Source organism: Alternaria ethzedia (assembly GCF_023757985.1).
Source record: "Alternaria ethzedia strain BMP 0044 chromosome Unknown scaffold_40, whole genome shotgun sequence".
In the NCBI taxonomy this organism is placed as follows: Eukaryota; Fungi; Ascomycota; class Dothideomycetes; order Pleosporales; family Pleosporaceae; genus Alternaria; species Alternaria ethzedia.
This window is the reverse complement of record NW_026056233.1, coordinates 38,840-54,504: the sequence shown is the minus strand read 5'-3', so window position 1 is coordinate 54,504 and position 15,665 is coordinate 38,840. Positions and strand designations below refer to the sequence as shown.

The 15,665-nt window shown below is 53.0% G+C and overlaps 6 protein-coding genes across 6 annotated transcripts; 4 read left to right on the top strand and 2 right to left on the bottom strand.

Annotated features, from left to right (window-relative positions):
* Positions 1-916: 916 nt before the first annotated feature.
* Positions 917-2,458, top strand: J4E87_009860 (uncharacterized protein; the record flags this gene model as incomplete). Its single annotated transcript, XM_049381434.1, has 4 exons — positions 917-1,147; positions 1,259-1,364; positions 1,429-1,915; positions 1,981-2,458. 4 exons carry the CDS (start codon positions 917-919, stop codon positions 2,456-2,458), a joined length of 1,302 nt encoding a protein of 433 aa, XP_049228762.1.
* A 3,342-nt stretch (positions 2,459-5,800) lies between these two features.
* Positions 5,801-6,687, top strand: J4E87_009859 (uncharacterized protein; the record flags this gene model as incomplete). The annotated part of the gene is made up of 2 exons (XM_049381433.1): positions 5,801-6,307; positions 6,364-6,687. 2 exons carry the CDS (start codon positions 5,801-5,803, stop codon positions 6,685-6,687), a joined length of 831 nt encoding a protein of 276 aa, XP_049228761.1.
* Positions 6,688-8,029: 1,342 nt separating this feature from the next.
* Positions 8,030-9,720, bottom strand: J4E87_009858 (uncharacterized protein; the record flags this gene model as incomplete). The annotated part of the gene is made up of 4 exons (XM_049381432.1): positions 8,030-8,668; positions 8,721-9,115; positions 9,166-9,382; positions 9,448-9,720. The coding sequence occupies 4 exons, from the start codon at positions 9,718-9,720 to the stop codon at positions 8,030-8,032; spliced, it is 1,524 nt and encodes a 507-aa protein (XP_049228760.1).
* A 997-nt stretch (positions 9,721-10,717) lies between these two features.
* On the top strand, positions 10,718-12,118 carry J4E87_009857 (uncharacterized protein; the record flags this gene model as incomplete). The annotated part of the gene is made up of 5 exons (XM_049381431.1): positions 10,718-10,849; positions 10,910-11,037; positions 11,114-11,213; positions 11,267-11,614; positions 11,672-12,118. 5 exons carry the CDS (start codon positions 10,718-10,720, stop codon positions 12,116-12,118), a joined length of 1,155 nt encoding a protein of 384 aa, XP_049228759.1.
* Positions 12,119-12,452: 334 nt separating this feature from the next.
* On the bottom strand, positions 12,453-13,046 carry J4E87_009856 (uncharacterized protein; the record flags this gene model as incomplete). The annotated part of the gene is made up of 1 exon (XM_049381430.1): positions 12,453-13,046. One exon carries the CDS (start codon positions 13,044-13,046, stop codon positions 12,453-12,455), a length of 594 nt encoding a protein of 197 aa, XP_049228758.1.
* Positions 13,047-14,366: 1,320 nt separating this feature from the next.
* On the top strand, positions 14,367-15,137 carry J4E87_009855 (uncharacterized protein; the record flags this gene model as incomplete). The annotated part of the gene is made up of 1 exon (XM_049381429.1): positions 14,367-15,137. The coding sequence occupies one exon, from the start codon at positions 14,367-14,369 to the stop codon at positions 15,135-15,137; it is 771 nt and encodes a 256-aa protein (XP_049228757.1).
* Positions 15,138-15,665: the final 528 nt, after the last annotated feature.

The window sequence follows — 15,665 nt, the reverse complement described above, 5'->3', positions numbered from 1 at the left end:
GACGCGTTGGATATGAACGCTCCAATTTCATGTGGACGAATAGAATTCCGCGCTCATAACCTTGCACACCGGCTTCTCCGTTTGCACCTGACTATGCACGGAGAGTCCACGTGACATCAACGTATCCCGCTTGGCGCTGTCTCCGCGTGGGTTTGGCGACACACATACTGTCGAGGAGGTTGATTGGATGCGATGCATACCTCGGTAGCCTGGCCAATGCGTGCCTGGTCCTGCGCAGACATGTATGCCCTGCCTGCGTCTCTCTGGAGATAGATGTAACAGCTTTTAATGCGATTCTGGCAAACCCCAAATCTAACGCTCTTTCGCATTCAAATCCCCTTGATACCTACTAACATGCCACGGACCACACTACTCCAGCTGCAATCAACCCAATCGCGTCACTTCATCTATGAAGCATCTCGCACATGACCCAGAAAAGTCCCACCTGCACGCGTCAACAACGCTATCGAGTGTAACAGCACCATCTCGTGATGCCGTGCGATGAGCGCGGAATCGCCCAATTTGGTTCTTACAGAGGGGTTTGCGCGACACGAGCAATCTACATGCGGGAGCGATCGACTTCATATCGAGTCGGTGTTACATGAGAAGATGTGGGAGGACGTGGTTGTGCAGGATCAAGACACGCGCAGATGCAAGCTAGCATGCGAGGGGCTCACATAGCTGATGAGCGCAGGATTGTCTGGTGGTTGATGGGATGTAGTGACTGCGGGAGCAGCGGTTCGTCGTTTTTACCCCACACTTACCCGTCTGCACTCGTTGAGGAAGGTGTCAGGAACGTTATTTCCTTTGTTCGACACAATCCCATTGTATCCGCCATTATCCATCTAATTCTACCTCCACCAATCCACCCTTTTCCCTTTTAACAGAAAAAGTAAACATCGCAGTCCCGACAATCATGGGTGGCGCGCCCGTTACCCCACCATCGTCATCGCTGGCGCAGGCCCCACCACCGCAGCCTCAAATCATAACATCGGATATCACACTCCAGGCGCCGCTTTCGAGGCGAGGGAAAGGGCCGGGTTTGGTTCTGGTGTTGAATCATTATGCGGCGAGGGAAGCGAAAGAGGGGTGTTTGGATCCGCCGCCGCTGAAGAAGTGGGCGGAGGAGGGGTTCGCGGTTGTGCAGGTATGTTGCTATGTCTTGGTGAAGTGGGCATGAGGATGGACGTATGGAACATGTCGCGTGATGAATGACAGGAAATGTGATGGCTTGGTCGAAATACTGACTGTCTCGCAGCTGCTGGTACCGGGCAAAGTCGATGGCGAGTTTCCTCTCCAGAAGGCCTTGGACGTATTGAGGGATTGTGAGCAATGCGAGTTCGGCAACGGTGTTGGACTGATATGTGCGTCGACTCTCACTCGCATCGTGTACAGCCACCCTGGCCGCATACTGACAATCGTTACCAGCATATCTATCAAGGATTCCCTACTATCTCGAAGAAGCTGCCTGTCAAAACCCCGCGATCAAGGCCCTCATCTCTTATGGCGGCAAAAGTCTTTCCACACTAAGCTCGACAGCACTGCCACCTCAACTAATACACGTCGCGGGGCTACCAGACCCTCATCGCCGCGAGTCATGTTCATTAGTTCCAGAATCATCCTCGGAGAACGCAGTGCCACTTCTGGAGAACATCATCAAAACTTACCGGTACGAAGACGCGACAAAAGATTCTGAATGGGTACTTCCAAGCGACGAGTACTACAACAAGCGAGGCGCGGGCATTGCGCACACGAGAAGTCTGACTTTCTTGAAGCCGCTGCTTGGTGGCCCTTTCTTCGATCTGGAGGCTGTCTGGGAAGAGCACACCAAGTTCGAGTTCGGCGAGAGGGATGTGGAGAAGACGATGGCTACGATGGTGGATCAGCCATATGTCAACCACATCCCGACTATGACGTACGTATCTCTTAACCACCATCCTCCAATATCCGCATTGCAGGTGGATACTGACCACCCACCAGCGGAGGCGTAGGCCAAGAGCGACTGACGGCGTTCTACACGCACCACTTCGTCTTCAGCAACCCACCCGACACCGCCCTTGCCCTCGTTTCCCGAACCGTAGGCATCGACCGTGTGATCGATGAGTTCATCTTCACGCTTACCCACACCAAAGAAGTTCCCTGGCTGCTTCCCGGTATCCCTCCCACCGGAAAATCCTTAGCCATTCCGTTCACCAGCGTCGTTGCTATGCGCGGTGATCGACTGTGTCATGAACACATCAGCTGGGACCATGCGACGGCGCTGAAACAATTGGGTCTGCTTCCAGAGTACGTGCCTTTTCCGTACAAGATCGAGGGCGCAGCGCCGCCGGAAGGGAAGAGATTCGAAGTCAGACTGCCAGTCGTGGATATAGAGGGGAGTAGGAAGTTGGCGGATGAGAGCTGTGAGGAGAGCAATGCGTTGATGAGTGGACGGTGGCGGATGGTCGACGATGTATGATGGCAGCGAGGTTGTACGGACGCCGCCTAATCTCTAAGGGACATATCGGAGGTACGCAAATATGATAACATAAAGGCCTACGGTCTTGCGAATACAGTACCTTGAACTGTGAACTGGTGAGATTAGATGCCCACGCACGCGGCGGCAAGTAAGTGCCCAACAACTATATATACATGCTGTTGCTCGATCTTGCCAAGGGGAGACATCAGCTTGAGGACTACGAGGTGGTGTTCTGACCCTGCGCGAGGCCGACAAGGACTTATATGCCTCAGTCCTTAACATCTGCCTTGGGTGTCCGCCGTGACAGGTCGCTTTCTTCCTCAAGCAACGCCAGTATATGGTGAAGACTCAATGAAAAAAAGTAGTTTCGCACGGCGATGCATCGTGAGCGGACTTGCCATTCGATAATGACATCAACACCGTAACGAAACGCATCCCAAAGGACACAATCATGAGGATCATGGCTGGGGATTGACCGCGAAGAGGAACCAGCCTCATTCGCGGTATGACACCCAGTGGACAGAGAGACCCCCCCTGTGATTCCACCTTCTCTAAGTGCTAATCAGGGTCCACGCTCCGGGGCGCTTCACCATCTTGCAGACCGCAAACGAGATCCAGCTCATCTGCTTTACCGGGATTTCTGCCCCGCGAAGAGTTGCCGTAGTCTCACCGACGGTGCATCGAAGACGGGGTCAGCCGTACCGACAATGTCGTCGCCAGTAAACGTACACTCAATATGCGTACATTTCCTAGTCGTCCAAGTGTGAGCAAAGCGGACCAGCTACTCGCCTTTCCCGCACACTGCATCGCTCGCACGCTGGACGTAACTGGATACCACTTCGGCGAGCCGGAGGCTGGGGCTCAGGCAACCGGACTCATTCCTAATGTGGACGTTGTTTGGGATGACGAAAGTGGCGATGGGAAGGTCGCAGCCTCGGTGCTTGATGTGTTAACATTACGGGAGGGAGTTGGAGGGACTCACAGTGAGGACGCGCCATCGCACCTGAAGAAGATAGGAAGCTCAATGTGCAGGCGCGCGCGCTCTAAAGTTGAGCCGGCGGCGAGTGCCGCCGTTGGGTGTCGGAGGAGGAAAGAGAGAGAATGGCGGCCAAGTAGATAAGCTGGGAAGCTTGGGCCATGTGCTAGAGTCCCCCAGCCTCTGGCTGGTATAATGTCGCTGACGGCAGAGGTGAAGGTGAAGAGGTGATGAGCGCGGACATTGCGGAAGCCGCCCTCTCATTGGTCGCGCCCAGAGAACATTCGTAGGACCAATACAAGCGCCGTGCAAGATCACACGATAGAAAAGATCATGGAAGGTCGGGCTGCACTGAGACATGCCTCAAGGCAACCTGTGGTAGACATGTGGGCTGGCAGCGGCTGCTTCACCGCGGCGTCTAGATCTGCCCAGATTATTGACCACCTCCCGGATATCTCATAGATTTTCCAGTATACTTCGATATCACGTTGAGTTGATCCTGGGCTCGTTCACACGTGCAGTGTGCTCAACACATATTGTATACCGAACTGTGTATGTTGAACGCCTGCCAAGTCTGTTCTTGCTACCGCCCCGTCTCTTCTAACAGGCCAGCTTATTAAGGTCGCAAAACTTTGCTTTCGTCCTCAAGCCACACCAGAAGCTGGTGAAGACTCAATGAAAAAAGGTATCTTCTCATATGACACAATAATGAGGATCTGGACGGGGAATGACCTTGGGCGAACACGTACCCGCGAGGTCGCAACACCCAGCAGGACAGAGCAAAGAGAGACACTGTGTGATCCTGCTTACCTGACTGACCCAGAAGACGTGATGCGCCGGGGCATATTGTCTTGTTGCCATCCACGCGACGAGTCCAGCTCGTCGAGTTTACAGTAAACTGCAATTAGTTACTGAACAGGGTGCCAGTCTCATCGACGGTGCATTATCGTCGGACCAGCCGCTCTCATAATGTCGTCGGCTAGGGTCCTGCACGCTCGATACACGTGCATTCTCCTGCTCATGCGAAGTGTAAGTCAAGGGGAGCCGGCCACTTGACTTTCCCGCACACTGCACCACCGCACGCTGGACGCGGTCGGATGCCACCAGGGCGAGCCACGATGCTGGGGTTCAGCCGACCTGACTCACTCCCTGGTGTCGATGATGTCTGAAAAGATGGAGAGGCGATTGGGGAAGTCGCAAGCGAAGTGCCTGATGTGTTAATACTAACTGTGGGAGGGAGAGGGACTTACCCCGATCTCGGTTCCGATGGAGGACAAAAGAAGATTGATAGCGAAGACGCGCGTGTTGAGCGGGGGGCGTCGTCGAGTGTTACCCTGGCGCGGTCTGGTGTTGGAGGAAGATAAAGAGAGGAAGGCGAGGCAGTAGATAGACGCATGGAGCTTTGACCATACGCCAAGGCGATCCAGGCAGCAGCCAGATATACCAGCAGTGATGGTGAAGGTGAAGGTGATTGAGTAAGCGCGGCAGCTGCGTAAATCACGTGGAGGTGGTGTTACGTAAGTACAATCATTTGCGTGCGGAAGCAAAGCCGGAACGCGACTTCCAGATTCAGTCGATTTGAATGCTGATCGCGAGCGCAAAACGCTGATGGCAGCTTACAGTGCTGGTGGTGTACCGTGTGACGTTGTTGAAGTCGCGGAGAAGTGCAGCACTCGGCCGGGTGTCGGCCCGAGCAGGGAGCGCCGATGCCGCGCGCCAGCCCTCGCTACACGCGCATCACGACTGTCCACTCCTCAACACGACGATTTCCCGTCGCGACACGTCATGTGCACTCGCAAGCTGGCAGTAGATGACTTACATGCTTTCACTGCTGCATAGACACGAATGAATGCGATTGCCTCGTGGAGCTCGCGAGCGCCAAAGCCTAAGCTCGAGCTAACAGTCGAGATCGCAGGCCACGGTCATCGCACTCTTATGTCTGATGGCATGCGAAGGTGATAAGGTAAAGGCCTGCGGTATTTGGACAGGATCATAGCATTGAGCCTTAGGCGGACACATCCGCCTCTACAGCGCCGGAATGTCAAGTCTTGAGTCACCTTACTTCACACCCACAAGCACATCCAAGTAACATGTGGAACAGGTAATGTATACTGCTACCCACATTGCGCAGCATTGCCTCTACGATGTAGCTTCGTTGTAAGCGTCTTACGACCCGGTATCTCAATCTCTGGTCGCAGCGCATAGCGTCATGACGACATCATGGATCTCCAAACTTCCCTCACGCGCGTCGCTTCTAGACGCTACCTAGGTATCTTCGCATACCTAATTCACAATCATCGATACCGCCGAGATTTTCTCGATACAAGGCTCAGACAGCTTCAAACCGAACACACCTCGACGCGAGCATGCCTTCCGCTGGGCTCACCATTCGCGACGTCACGCCCGCCATCACGACCTTCTCCGCGCCGTTCAACCGCTTCGCGCCATTCGGCTACCGCAAGTTCGTCGCTGTAGGCAATCGGGCAACAGCCATCCGATTGCACGACAACCGCATCCTTCTCCTCAACCCTATCCTGCTCGAACAAGCGGTGCGCGACAAGCTGAATGAGCTTGGAGGCGTTGATCTCGTTGCGTGTGATCTTGGGCATCACATGTATGTGAAGGACTATATCAATGCATGGCCAGAAGCAAAGACAATCGGCGTTCCGGGTCTGGACAGCAAGAGGAAAGACGTGGAGTGGGACTACATCTACGAGGACTGGCGGACAAGTCCGGAAGACCAGTTTGACTTTGCGCAGGACATCGAGACCGTACTGTTTGAGGGGTTCATCACATACTGTGTCGCTTGGTATCACAAGCCGACGATGACACTGATACAGTCTGATCTGATGATGAATCTACCATGCACCGAGGTATGTCGCGCAATCACCGGACGCGTACGCGACATCGGAAGCTGACCTTCTGTCAGCAATATGATCCTAGCTCGTCGCACCAAGGTCCTTTCTCGCGCGAATTCGCGAAGCGTGCACACCCTCGATCGATATGGGCGAAACGCCTCGTTTACCATATTGCGACCGTTGACTATATTTTGATGCGACGCGATGCGAAGAAAGTGGCGGAATGGCAGATCGAGCGAATTATACCTTGTCATGGAGATGTCCTCGATACTGGCGGGAATGAAGCCTGGGCAATGGTGTACGATTGGTTCTTGACCGGCGAACCCACGCCAAGCCTGATGAAGAGACTTATGAGCCCCGTTATGAGGGTCGCCAGAAGGGTGTTCTTGATCTAAAGCCCAGACATGTGCGCTTAGTTTCTTGGTATGTGGTCTGTTTGACTCAAACACCAACGCCGCGGCAATGAAGTGTCCATTATCTGCTGCCTGCGTTTTTGTCGCCCCAACATCACCCTCCACCGAACATATGTAGCTGGTCGCGACGTTCTCATATCGTTGTGACGCCTTTGGATACGGCAAACGCATGCATTGGAAAGCCACTGAAATGACAGCTGACCAGATATAGCAACCTGGAGCCGTCGAGCCAGCTTCGTTCGTCGAGTCACGTTGACATGTCCGATTGGGACCGATGAGTAAGGAACCGGATGGTGAAAGCTCATGTCTGTTGCACAAAGTGAAGAAAGGAGCAGTGCTTCAATGCTGGCTCTGTGAGGCTTTTCACCAGTGGCCAACGGAGGTCAGCCCTGGCACTGCTGTCGTATATCAATCTTCCGACTTGGGCCTCGAGAGAACGCGACCGCCTTTCTACACACCACCGACAAGAACCTCAACTAGGATCCTATCACTGCGGCATGGCACAATTACAAGCAATGTCCGTTTCTCATACCCACAGACGATCCTGATTAGCTAACGAGTATGCAGTACCGAAAGCAACCGCACTTTGTCACCCTTGCTTAGTCTCCCGGGAGAGATTCGTAACAGGATCTACGACTTTACCCTGGGTGGCAATACATGGCATGTCGATACGCGTCGTAAATTGACCTGCAAAACTCCGAAAGCTGAGCGCAACGATCACCGAGCTATGCTTCGTGTCTGTCGACAAATATATAACGAAGCCCGTCTCTTACCATGGTCACTCAGTGACTTTCGATGTGAGACAAAAGATGATCTTCGCAATTGGCTCACCAACTTTCCGAGGGAATGTCGCTGGGCCATCACGACTATCACCCTGTTTGCCTCTTCTGCCGATCGTCCAAATCCTTCGCACCCACGCCCAACGATGTCACTGCTTTTACCAAGAGGGATAATCGGCTTCCAAGACTTTCCTGGTCTTAAGAAACTTGATAGACATTTCGGAGTCTGTCCAGAAAGAGACTACCGTTTTTATACGCAGCTAGGCGATGGGACCAAAAGCCAATCTACCGAGCAGAAGGTACGAGTGGTAATCGCTCAGCCGTATATACCAGAAGAAGAACGTCAGCGACAAGGTTTTTCGTTCGTGGCCTCTACATAGCTGTAGAATAGCGTGCGGTATCCAGGGTATTGTATCATATCCTTTTCCCCAGACCCACAAGTTCATGTACACTGCGGGCACACCTGGATATCACAGTCAAATTGGGACGAGCATAGGCTTTGTGATGTATTTTGATTACTTTTTCAACATTCAGATCATGAACACCTACGCAATAGGCGCGTAGAAGCTGAACTTCCCCTTGGGGTCATACTTCTTCTTGAGCGATTTCAGCTTCTTCTGCCTCCAGCTCTCATGACCATACCAAGCCTCTGGCCCCTCATCACCATACGCATAGTTTACATAGGTGTGTAGTTCGCTAGACCCGGTACCCTCACGAATGATCTCGCGAAGCTGCGTGCCGAGTTCTTTGACGGCTTCGTCTTGCGCCTGTCCAGTCGAATTGTATATGATAAGAGGCGCAGCGAGGGTGTGCGCGTCGCGGAAGCCAAACGCACTAGCATCGTTGCTACGGTCGCGAACAGCACCACTGGCGTAATCCTCGAACATGAATATGGAGTTGTAGTACGGGTTGTCGGCTCCGGCGACGGCGGAGGAGTAGAGATCCCAGGCCTTGCGCTGCGCGGTGACATTGTAGGAGTTGATGTAGATTGGGAACCGGGGGTTGTTGAAGCCGAAGTCCTGGCATGGAGGCGATTCGAGCGCGATGCCTGTCCACTTTGCGAGATCCTTGTACGTGCCGGACTGGGGTGTGGCGGCGAGAGGGCCGATGTCGTGGAAGGGCGCGGTATACTTGGAATCAACTTTAGTAACACCCTCTTGGACGATGTAGATGATGATGACGGGCTGCTTCCAGGTTAGCGAAAATAGTTCATTTCAGGATCGATATATGTCTTACTCCCTCGGTATCGTATCTTGCATCATTCTGCCAGTACGTCCAGTCATGGATATCCGCGGACTGCTTCCCACCCTGAAGAATGTACTTGTTGGCGGCCTCGTAGACTTGCTCGACTTTGTCACCGCTAAAGACAATCGTCTCGATCGCCCAGTCGTAGTGCTCAATGTCGTAGACCTTTGTGGTAACGGATGTAACAACGCCGAAGTTGTGGCCAGCCCCTTGCATACCCCACCACAGGTCTGATTTACTGTCGATCGTCTTCAATTCTCCGTTTGCGAGCACGATATTCATGAAAAGGAACTGGTCGGTGATAAGACCATAGTGGCCTTGGAACCATCCGTGACCGCCACCGAGGGCTGGTCCCAAGTAGCTGACGCATTCGCAGCAGCCAGTGACTGAGTGGTGTTAAAGCAGGCCGAGTCTATTGTGAAATTGGAAAGCTTACCAGTCTGCTTTCCAGCGTCCCACAGAGTGTCTGTCAGGTTCTTCACGTTGGCTCCACCACCGATCGTCGCTGACTTTCCATCCTTGGCAATGGAAACTGAGTTCAACTGCGGCAGATAGATCTCGATACCATAGTCCATCTTGCCCAAGGTCGTAAGCGTCCCATGATGGCCATTGTAGGTGAGGAATGGGATGTTGTGATCATTCGCAAACTTGACCTGCCGTGGACGTATCAGCTGTTGTTTTTTGTCTCCCACGCATTATCGCCTACGGACAAACTCACAATCTTCTGAACGTCTTTCTCCGTACCCGGGGCGATTACAATGCTCGGCGTAGGAGCCTGTAGATTAGACCATCGGGTGGTGTAAGTAGCAAACTCCTTCGTATCGGGGAGGTAAATCTTCGCGGTGGCAGAAAGATACGGTGCTAATGACTTCACGTCGATACCTGCTGCGGGGGTCCTAGAGAAGAGGTCGAATGGCGAGGTAGGGGTTCCCGAGACATTGGCAAGAAACAAGCTTGCGACAGCCAACGGTGCCAAAACTTTTGCAAACATGATGCCGGTGGGGAGATGTCAAGCAGAATGCAAAACACGGCCGTGAGTTACCACCATCCTGGAATGTGGCTTCGAGGCATCTCAAATACGAGAAGACATCTGCGCTGTCGGCTAAAAGCATCACGCTCTATGAGGAAGACCTCCGGGCCGCCATGCAGCACGCATATCGTCAGGGTCCAGAAGGCGTGAAGGCGGGATGAGTTGCATCGAAGGATTCAGCTCGGTCACACAATCGGCGCGAATCTGATCCTACGATGATCTTGTCTTCGCCGCGACTTGCGCGCTTGCACGTAATCGAGGTTTGTGGGTCTCAGGCATCACCGCGATTGGCTCGGGGCTCGGACAAGATGCCGCGAGCCGCACCGTTGCCCTGGCCCGCCCAGACGCCAACAGCCGCTTCCTATGCGCTAATGGAGATGCGTTTTCACCCACATTCTTCTTTGCTGAAAAGCTTGCACCCTCGTACTTTACAGACTTATCGAAGGCATAGATGCCAACTTCTGTCTTACCAACGACACCGCCGAATACCTAATGCGCAATGCTGCCATCGTTGCGCGCATTATGGCTGCGGCTGGACCACGGACGTGACCATTGAAGACACTGGTCTCTTCAGCCATGCGAACATCCAAGTGTTGTATAACGAGCCAAACAAGACGGCGACGAAAGGCTTGCTCGTATTCGGCGTGATCCTGAGCTATAGCCGGGCAAGCCAAGAACTGCGCCGCTTTGTGCCTTCCTCTCTCTGCAAAGTATCGGATGGCGCACTCAGATTGGGTGCCAATGTGACTTCGGGCCGATGTGATGTGATTACACGGGGTATCTGTTAGCTGACATTTTATCGAGTTAGACTACGCCATGAACGTCTCGGATACAGATCCAGTTCCATCCGTTTTGTTCTGGAGGTTCTGGATTTGCGACTATACCGACCGACCCAGAGTTCAAGAGTGATGGATCAGATTTGAATCGATCATTCAACACCGTCGTTGCAGAATACGCCATGGGCATCGTGGAGCTGTGGACCCTCTATGCACTCGCTGTCTCCTTCACATGTCTGCGAACATACGCTAGGATCACCGCTGTGGGCGTCCGCGAGCTACAGGTAGATGACTACCTAGTTTGGATTGCTATCGTGAGTAGCAACGAATGCTTTGCTTCATACGTTTTCTTTTGCTAATGAACCATTTACCAGCTGATTTACACCGCCCAATGCAGCCTCGGGTACAGCCTGGGAGTGCACGTACATGGTCTCGCAAATGATGGCATGACGCCGAAAGAGCGTGCTGCGCTGACGCAAGACGACCCCGAGTATAGATTGAGGTACACACGAAGGAATCCTGGCGCGCAAGGAACAAAAGAGTGGTCCGCGGCGCACACGTAGCTAACCGAGCTTCAGAGTCATCGGATCTAAGATCCAGGTAGCTGGCTGGACCACCTCTGCCTGCCTACTCTGGTCTCTCAAGCTATGTGTAGCAGCCTTCTACCTTCGTCTCACGGTGTGCATATCCATCGCAGTAGCTCTGGGAGTTTTGACTGACATGAATCACAGGCTGGCCTCGGGATGTACACCCACCGGATTTACATCGCTTTCGCGTCCATCATCATCAGTTTCGTGATCATCATATTCACCATATACCTCTCCTGTCGACCATTCTGGCACTACTGGCAGATCAGTCCCGACCCCGGAAACTCGTGTCAAGCAGCGATATCGAAGCGCCTAATCTGGGTTACATTCGTCTTCAACGTGTCCACCGACGTGTATCTGCTACTCATACCGATTCCCATGTTATGGAAGTCGAGATTAAGGACGTACAAGAAAATTGCCGCTATGCTCGTGCTTGGCGCTGGCATGCTCGTTATTGTGTGTGCGATACTAAAGAGCATCTATCTTATCACGGTAAGACGCAGTAGCACGATCGCCAGGATGTGGGCTTCAACACTAACCGATCTCCAGGACCCTTTGAACAGTGCTGAGCTCACCGCCTCTTGGGGCACTCGCGAGACCTTCATCGCGATATTTACCACCAATCTGCCAATGATCTTCCCACTGCTGAAGAACTGGCTCGCGCCCTTCCTACCCAGTACAATCGGCTCCAGCAACGCAAAAGGACAAGAGCCTCCAGGCAGTGACTTCGAAACGATTGGGGGCGGATCCGGGCCCGGTGGAAAACGGGCTAGCCGAAGGGCGCCGCACCGGGCGCCGCACACTTTCGGGGGCCTGACGCTTGACAATGAGAGTGAGGAAGACATGATCAAAGGGGATGCTGTGGCCATGCATCCTATGCAGGCTGACTCCGCCAAATCAGATGGAAAGCATGTTATTGTCGTGTCGAGCGAGGTCAGCGTCACCTCCGAAGATCATAGCGGTGTCCAGCGAAAGGCGTCTTTCCAGATCATGTAGTGAGTTATCTTCACGCTCTAGTGCCGACGCAACTATACGCTTCTACAACCTCATCTGACCCAGTCTTTCTATCTATGGCGTTCGTGATGTAACTTGAGTCAGATCTCACCGCACTGACACTACGCGACTGCTCCTGAGGCTCACACAAGGACTACGCGTAAGGGTCTGCAAGTGCGCGGTCTGCGGCTGAGGGTGATATTGCGACAGGATGCAGGACACGAGAGCACCATGTTGACTGTAAGTCCAGGCCAACTCCTGAGCTTGAGTCCCAGAGTGTCTGTTGTCGGAGTCTGTCATCTAATGGATACGAGGCACCCTCCCCCTTGGCCCACAATCATACAGGAACAGAGTCCATGCTGGGCTCTATGATACCAAAGAACCCGTCAAAGAAAACTCTCGTGCCGGGAGACGCACCCTGATCTTTGGCCAGGGTATTAGTGGCGGCTTGATCGTCGTCCGCTCCATGGTCGCTCATATCCCCATTCGTATAGGCTTTTGCCATGAGTATGTCTTCTTTGTGAGTGAGGAAGTAGACTGATAGTTGCTGGACGACGTCTGCGACTGTGACAGTACCGCCATCTGCTCTGGTAACAAGTAAGGGCTCTGGTCGCTGATAGCGACGATTTTCCTCAAAACCAGGCTCGTCGAACTCGTCATCGCTGAAACCTGTTTCAAGAGCTGCGAACTGATTGAGCTCGTCGATGCTGAAGGCTATCTTGGTGAGAGGGATCCCGGAAGCTGATTTTGATGCGATAGCGTGACCGTCGAAGGGCGATAGGGCAGTCTTTGGATCATCGAGAACGAGGATGTTGGTGATGTCCTTGAAGACCGACCAGCGCAGACGCTCGAATGCTTCATTAAGACGGATGGCTCCACGGGTCTTGGTCGGGCTTCCATTGAGGTTCTCGGGCAGAGAATCGGCAGCCATGTTGAGGCCAAACGCTGTTGTATACAATCCGAAGTAGATTTTGCCAGCATACGTCGGTGGTACGGGTGCGCGACGATGACCCACTCTGCTGCAAAGCGCTATGTCCCAAATAGGCTGCTAATCGGAGACGCCAAGCATCTACTACCCCACCCTAATTTTGACCGCGTTCGTCCACGATGCGCCAAAGTGACACGATAACAGTCAGAAGCGCCGCTTCGTTTACGCCAGAAGCCAAAACGCCTCGTCATCAAGGAAGTATGATGGAGCCTAGGTAGCATGCATACACCTTTTCTTTGCCAAGGTTCCGAGGTCGGACCTGTTTTCTTCGTCGGAGTACCTGGTAGCGCCGTGGCCACCGCTTTCTCACATTAATGCCCCGAAATGGAAAGAAACAGCCCTTGATAGTGGACTTGGTTTGGGAACATGGCCAAGCCGATGCGGACTTGTAACACTACAAGCGGTCGCTTTCTTAAAGTGACAATCCCCGCTCAATTTTCCAAGGCTTGCATCCAGCGTCTCTCTTATCGATTCCAAGGTTTGATCCGTATTGTATCATGTATTCCCGCGATGGTTACACTTGGACGCCTACGTCTGGCCTGACAGCTGGCGTTCCCTCCATTGGCGTTACAACACCCTCCACGAACAATTCCAACACTGACGAACTTTACGATGTCATTGTCGTCGGTGCTGGCTACTGCGGCCTCACAGCCGCGCGCAACGCTGCAGTCGAAGGATTGAATGTGCTGCTACTCGAAGGTCGGGATCGCATTGGCGGCCGATCATGGTCATCGAACATCGAAGGTTATTCATTCGAAATGGGAGGCACATGGGTGCATTGGGGCCAGTCGAACACTTGGAGGGAGATCGTAAGGTATCGGATGATGAATGACGTGGAGAAGTCGTTCGACTTCTCACATAGTGTTGATCACTACGAATTGAACGTTGGTCTCAAGGCTCTACTATGAGCCATGATAAGGAGGTCCGTTCCCATTTGCCGATCTACAAAGCTGTTCACCTACTGACACAGCCAAGGATGAGCTTCTTACCTCGGCGCTAAACAAGTTCACCAACATCGATGGCGCTCATGGAAAAAATGTAATGCCTCTACCATACGATACGTTTCATGTCCCCACTGCAATCCAACTCGACGATCTCTCCGCTCAAGACCGCATCGATGAGATCGCGCCATCACTATCCCCACAGGAGCGCGCAGCCATCGAATCTTTTATCTTATTATGTAGTGGAGCCACTCTTGCGACTACGAGTCTTCTGGAATTCATGCATTGGTGGGCTATATGCGGCTAATCCTACGCAGGCTGCATGGACATGCTGATCACCTGGAAGTTCAAAGGCGGACAATCAAGCTTCGCAATCGAATTCTTCGAGGAAGCGCTCCTGACCAAGCGTCTCGCGTACGCTTTCAGAAGCCCAGTCGAGCACATCAAGGACACAGGCCTCAAAGTCGAAGTCACTACACGCGATGGACGCCAGTACCACGCAGCGCGGTTAATCTCAGCTTTGCCTTTGAACGTCTTAGGCGACGTGACTTTCGATCCCACCCTTAGTACTGGAAAAAGAAAGGCTACTGCGATAGGTCATGTCAATCAGACCGTCAAGGTCCATGCAGAGGTTGCGAACAAAGATCTCCGCTCCTGGGCAGGCGTTACATATCCGCACAACCAGCTCATGTATGCCATTGGGGATGGCACAACACCCGCAGGCAACACACATATCGTCTGCTTTGGCGGCAGCAACAAACACATCAACCCTGAGGGCGACATCGACGCAACTAAGCGTGCAGTCACAAACATGTTTGTGCAACAAAAAGACGAGCCTAAGATTGAGAGACTAGTATTCCAGAACTGGTCGAAAGATGAGTTCGCGAAGGGCGCGTGGTTCTTTTCATCACCTGGGTTCCTTGCAAAACACCTGGATCATATGCGTCAGAGGCATGGGAATGTGCTGTTTGCTAACTCGGATTGGGCACTTGGCTGGAGGAGCTTTATCGACGGTGCGATTGAGGAAGGCACAAGGGTTGCTTTCGAAGTGCGGAGAGAGTTGACAGAGCTCCGCGAGGCGAAGACTACCTAGGTAGACTATAATACAGCGACGCCACTATCGTGATCTGCACAAAATATGGATAAACCCACAAATGTTATTCCACAGAGTATAACCTTTGTGATTGCTTATCTCAGAAGGTACATCGTTGCGTCATCGGTGTTCGGGCTGTGTCTTGATAGGCAGCAGGCGCAAGGGTAAGCTCAACCGCTGAGGACGGTCAAGGAGCGCAGTTTCAGTCGTTGCGCGCCCATAGCGTCGACAGTCACCCATTGTGCGAAGAGACCGACTCGAAGAGTCTGTAAAGCCTTTGAAACCTGTGCTTCGGACGCTTTACACCATATCGTTCAACCGGAAAAGCGCGCGCGGGCATTAAAGACCGAGACCGCAGGTCGCAGGGCGCCAGTCACGCCCTCTCGACACTGTGTATGTCTTCTCTCGAATTGGAAAGATCAATTCTGAATACCTGCACCTCCTCTTTGCGATACTTTTGTACCGAAGGTCTTGTGCTCTAGCTGTAGCGATGTGGCACCTCAAACTTCGACGATGGGCTATGATATC